The sequence below is a fragment of the Buceros rhinoceros genome, unplaced genomic scaffold, assembly GCF_000710305.1.
Source record: "Buceros rhinoceros silvestris isolate BGI_N320 unplaced genomic scaffold, ASM71030v1 scaffold35747, whole genome shotgun sequence".
Classification (NCBI taxonomy): domain Eukaryota; kingdom Metazoa; phylum Chordata; class Aves; order Bucerotiformes; family Bucerotidae; genus Buceros; species Buceros rhinoceros.
Window position 1 is genome coordinate 7,165 of NW_010421011.1, and position 5,554 is coordinate 12,718.

Here is a 5,554-nt window from a genome sequence, read left to right on the forward strand (position 1 = left end):
TGTACCGCACGGAATGGCCTATGCTAGCCAACAGGTGACAGCTGACTCCCCCAGCCCCGGTACCGCCTTCACTCACTTCAGCTCCTCTCATGTATCCCAAGGGAGTCACTCAGCAAGAGTGAAACTCCTCTACAGTTTTTCTCCACAGCCAGGGAAATGGAATTGCTTACGCACAGCCCAGCGCTGCTTCACTTTGTGCAGTGGATGCATTAAATTGTTGGCTTCCTTCTTGTCTGGGCTGGGGTTTTTCTGGTGGGGGTTTTGGTTTTTTGGTGGTTGTTGGATTTGGGGGTTTCTTTGAGGTGGAGCTCTTGGCTGGTTTGGCACTGCTCACCACGGCCGGCAGTTCCAGTGCTCTGTCTCCATCTCCTGGCCAGAAGCCTGCTCAGCCCCAGCCAGCCGGTGCGCCACACCGGCCCGCGGCAGCGGGGAGAGCACTGCCGGCCCTGCAGCAGCAGCAGCGCAGGGCAGCTTCCCAGGAATAAAAACAGGCTGTGCCCAGGACCAACGCAAACCAGCGTGATGCACAGGAGGAAAGGGTCACAACTTTCAGCTGAGGTTTCGAAATGCATCTAGTAAGAACACGAAACCTGCTGTATTTCCTTCTTTGGAGGAAAAGAACTCCATTGCTTATTAGTATTTATTCTCTCTCGCTATTCCAGTCTGCATCAGCGAGGTCGATAAGCATGACGCTCCACCCTTCACCCCGTGCGTGGGGTTTCAGCTCACAACAATGCGTCAGAGAAGAGGAACCCAGGCCAAGCCCTCCGTGGATTATTCTCCAGCAGTACAATGGGAGCAGGGGGTTGTTTCTTGATTCAAACAAAACCGCTTCCACGACTTCCAGCAAGTTTCCTTTTATGTTTAGCAGACCAAGTGTTTTCACCCAACAACCAGACTAACTTTTGACAAAGCCTCTAGAGACAATTCCAGCTGCCATTCAGTTACCCCGAGACGATTTGTGGGGGGAGATGTGCGGCTCAGGGAAGGTCTCGCTCTCCTCTAGGACACCACGAGCCACCCGCGATCCGTACGGGTTACCAGTAGTGGTTACCTCTGTCCTGCTCCATCTACAGAGCCTAAAGAAAGGTCACAATCCTTCACTTCACGCTGGCTGCAGGAAGCAGCTCTTCCAGCTGCAGAGCCCCTGCAGCTCCCTCCTGCACAGCAGCGTGTTTCACTCAAACCCAGGACTCCTCCCGCCCCCCAAGTGGCAATTCCTCCTTGAATGACACAGGTTGGAAACACGAACCTGATTCATAGGGGTAACATTCACTGATCTGCTCTTCTTGGGTTATTGGCTCCTCGTCATCTGGAAGGTAACGTTTATCAATGGCCTCTTTAATCTGGTTATTGGCTCCTTTGGGATCTAAGTCCATGGCCCAGGAGAAGTTCATTAGGGCCAAATGTGTCTGACCCAGTTTTTTATAAACCTAAAATAAAAACATAAAAGGCTACATTTACATGAAGTTGCTACTTGGTTTGAACAGACAGACCAAGGCACAGTTAACTGGTATTTCATGCAAAGCAGCAGAGGGTGGGTATGAGAGATTTATTACACAAGGCCCAAGGGAAACAGCAAACACGCGTAGAAGAGTGAGCAAGTGCTTCTATTTAAGACTCAAAAAAAAAAAAATACTAAACTGGTGGTTGGCAGAGTCCGACACGCAAGGAGGTGGATTTTCAGACAGATTTCAGCTCGGGAACGCTACAGCAGGGTGCTGCAAAAGCTATGAGTGGTGCTTGTTTTGGTTTGGCCTTATTTAAAGCTGTGGGAATTTTTAGAACACCGCTCCTAAGGGAAGCGGCTTGGTGACAGGCATCACATTTTCTCCTTCGGCACAAAGGAAACCAAAGAACTTGGGATCCAGTCGCGTTTCACCTACCTTTCCTATTAAAAAGTAAACAAGAGACTCTTTGGGAACAATCTGTTTCAGCTCTTCAAGTTCTTGTAGCGCAGACTGCGAAGGAAGAGAACGGAGTGAGGTAAGTCTGAGCCAACAGACTGCAACCCATTACAGCACCACTGAGTTACCGCTCATGTGGGAAAACCCACCATCCTGACCCATACACCCAGCATCTTCCACCCAGAACAACCTCAGGAGAAACACCTGAACTTCCTTTCCCATGAGCTTCGCGTCAGGATGGTACCATACTACAGCTCCGTTATTACAGGGATGGACGTTTATTGGGTGTCCTACAACACACCCAACAACCCCGGTCCAAAAGGCTCCCGTCACCCCCAAGGCACAACGGGACAGACGGCCAGAAGCCGACAGCGTGGTTGCAGTGGGCACCTCCTTGGGTGCACGGCACCTCTGCCAAAGGCTGCTGGTGTACTGGGTGCTGGATGTGCTGCTCTCCAGCCTGGGCTTCTGAGGGGTTCTGGTTTTAGCTGTGTGTCTGCGGACTTTTACAAGACGACTGTGTCTGCATTAGGCATTTGATGTCCAAAATATTGTGTGAAACCTCTGCTTTACTTTTAAACTCACTGTGGACACAGGAACAATTTATTCCGCTATGACAGTAACCTGGCATTATTAAGAATTCCTGCCTCTGTAGTTCAAAATAAATACTGGGTTTAGCTACAAAAAGTGCCACTCAACCCTCCAAAATGTATTAATGTGAAAACAATTTCAAGTCAGGGCTGGCTACACAAACAGAAGCATAAACCTACATTGATTTACGTAACACTGGCCAAATTCATCACGCCATCAATATCCCCTTAGTACTGCTGCTAAACCCCAAAACATTTAAGTTTTATGTCGTTTAGGTGAACACATAACTTCAGCCTTACAACCCTCAGCCTGGTAAAGAAGAGTCCAAGTGTTTTATTCTCCTAAAACATCACTTCACTGTTCAGGTTCCTTCACTCACACAATAAGGGGCAACAAACGATGGACTGTTAGACGTATTCTTTTTTCCTCTCGTATGTACCCTCTGCGTTTAGATTTTAAAACCAGCCTACGAACGGATGCTTGAGTCCTTAATCTCATACATTTTGTACTTAATTGTGCAGTTGTGAATTTTCTTACCTTGTATTTTTCATTTGCAAATAATACAGAAGCTCTATGGAATTTGCATAGCGGGTTCTTGGGGTCGATGTTAATAGCTTTGTTCAGAGTATCCAAAGCCTTCTCAGATTTCTTCAGCGCGTGCTGGACCTGTTACAGCAAGAGGGAAAACTGCAGCTCATCTGCCAGACAAGGACAAATCCATTTGACTCCGTTTACTTACAGTCTAGTCCTTCAAAAACCTTTGTCCAATTCTAGACCAAGTAGTGACAAGCTTTTTTAACAGGAAGAAACTTCACCCCACCCCGTCTCCACCTTGGACCGTTCTCCCTGCCCAACTGCTTACAGAAATGATTTAACCTTTGCTCAGGAGGGAACTCCATGCCTTTCTCCATCGTTATCTGCAGAATGTGACACAACTCTGCTGCCACTTGGAAGGCGGATGGATGCCAGCAGGTAACTGTCCACCCCACTCACCCAGCCTTGCGTCACCACCACAAACACTCGAGAACTGCCTCACAGCTCTGCGAGCAAGCGCTTGCTAGAGCGAGGCACCATTTCCTATGGGCTGCAGGAGCGTGTGATAAAAGCCCCGTGAGTTGAATTGATTGGACGGTGGCCGACGTGGCTGCTGGCCACTTTGAATTCACTCGGCAGAGTGGTCCAAGAAGCCAGTTGTCACATGTCCAAGTGACCGGAACAAGGGAATGGGGACAGACAGCCAGGACAGAAGCACGGCGCTCTGAAAGGTGAGGCGGGTGCCTCAGCATTAACGGACCTGGCAGTGCTGGGCCAGGTACACGCAACAGCGGCTAAACCCATTTAACTTCTGAAGGAAAAACCCCCTCTAAGTCCCCTGCTGACATTCACATCTGCACAGCGTCTGCATTTGCCTATCACTGTGCTCTCGGCTGACTCGAACGTGATCCGAGAGTATCATTTCATTAACTGGCAGCTTGGAGAGAGGCGGGTTTGTCTGACACATCAGTCCTGCGGTTGCTCATTCATACAGCACTGAAGATCCTCCAGCAGGTACTCTGAACCCACTGGGCTTTTTTGCTAAAAACCATTCAGAATGGCTTGTCTGCTGCAGTCAAAGCAGAGAAGCAGACCAGGACACAAGGACAGAGCTGAGTGCAGTACTTACCACCCCAATGTGACACAGTAAGACCGAGCTCTGCGGGTTGATATCGAGTGCTTTCTGGAAATGCATTTCTGCTAGACCGAATTTTTCCTGTTTGTAATAAATCATTCCCAACCCGTACCTGCAAGCACAAAAACAGTTCTGATAAGTCAGACTGCGCTCCCATCCAGCGAGTCTTTGTCAGTGAATACGACCTGGCGGAAACGGTCTAGACCTGCCAACCCCATGCAGGGCAGGAAACAATTAGCTATGTCTAAAATGATCTCAGTTTTTTTGCTCTTTTAGATGGTTTGGAGACTTGACACGCAGGAGGAGTGGCTGAACAGCCACAAAGTAACACGCACACAGAAGTTCCTCAAGACTAAGTGACTTACACCAGCAAATCCACCTTTTGCTGCTTTATATATTTTTCCACAGAAAAAGCTGTAAGAACTGACTGTTTAAGGCATAACAGGGCAGATCTCTCATCTCTCCAACTGCAAGTGGAGACCAATCAACTGGACACGTGAGGAGTTCTGCACAGAACAAATCATCTGGGGTAACACAGCCAAGAAGATCTGTAGAAACCAAACCAGCCCCATTTTTTTGCCCTCCCTGTGGAAGTAAGTGTTGACTGAACAGGTGAGGCCCACGTCTTCTGCAGGAATAGCTTTGCTCTCCTCCCGGAGAGGAGCGGGAGGAAACGACGGCAGCGCTTCTCCCAAAGGAGCTCTGTCCCCTACGCAACAGGAGGGGGCTGAAGCACAACTTACCAGGCATTATAGTGTCTGGGGTTGACTCTGATCGCGTTTCGAAAACAAGCTAATGCTTTGTCTAGTTCTTCTGTTAACACAAACTCGTGCCCCAGCAGGGTGTAGGCATAAGCGTAGTTCGGGTCGACTTGAATGGCTCTCTGGAAGAACTTGATGGCAATGTCATGCTCTCGTTGCAAGCTGAAACAGTTTCCTGCAGCGCACCATGCCTGGGAAAGACAGCATCGCCAAGTCAGCACGCGTTCTACAGCTCAGTGACGAAGGTTGAGCTGAACAGATTTTTCCACACTGATTTACACAATTGTATATAACTTCCTCCTAGATTAAAAACCAATAACAATAATAACGCAACATTAAGAGTCACTCCTGAGAGGCAGATAGGCCTTAGTACACCTTAGAGCTGGACAAGCTGAAGCTCCAACATCAACAATCTAAGGACACCCAGCAAGATTGTGCCAGTGAGATCTTTGATGACTAATGACTAAAGCTTCTGAAGCTGTTGAAAAAGCTAGAAATAAAACATCCTAGATATTGAAGAAAAATGAAGGGGGAGACAGAACCTTCACTTTCACTCTTCAGCTCCTTCCAACTGCCAAATCTGGAACTCGGCAGAGCAGCAATTTTAGCAGCAGCCTCCTCTTTCC

The 5,554-nt window shown here is 48.5% G+C and overlaps 1 protein-coding gene across 1 annotated transcript in view; it reads right to left on the minus strand.

The window, feature by feature from the left end:
- The window catches only part of CDC27 (cell division cycle 27), a 21,042-nt gene that overhangs the window by 1,044 nt on the left and 14,444 nt on the right, over window positions 1-5,554 (minus strand). The window contains exons 12-16 of the mRNA XM_010139516.1: window positions 4,911-5,119; window positions 4,162-4,279; window positions 3,036-3,164; window positions 1,887-1,961; window positions 1,277-1,433 (exon numbers count right to left, since the gene is read on the minus strand). Coding sequence (XP_010137818.1) covers window positions 1,277-1,433; window positions 1,887-1,961; window positions 3,036-3,164; window positions 4,162-4,279; window positions 4,911-5,119 — 688 coding nt within the window. The remainder of the gene's footprint in view (window positions 1-1,276; window positions 1,434-1,886; window positions 1,962-3,035; window positions 3,165-4,161; window positions 4,280-4,910; window positions 5,120-5,554) is intronic.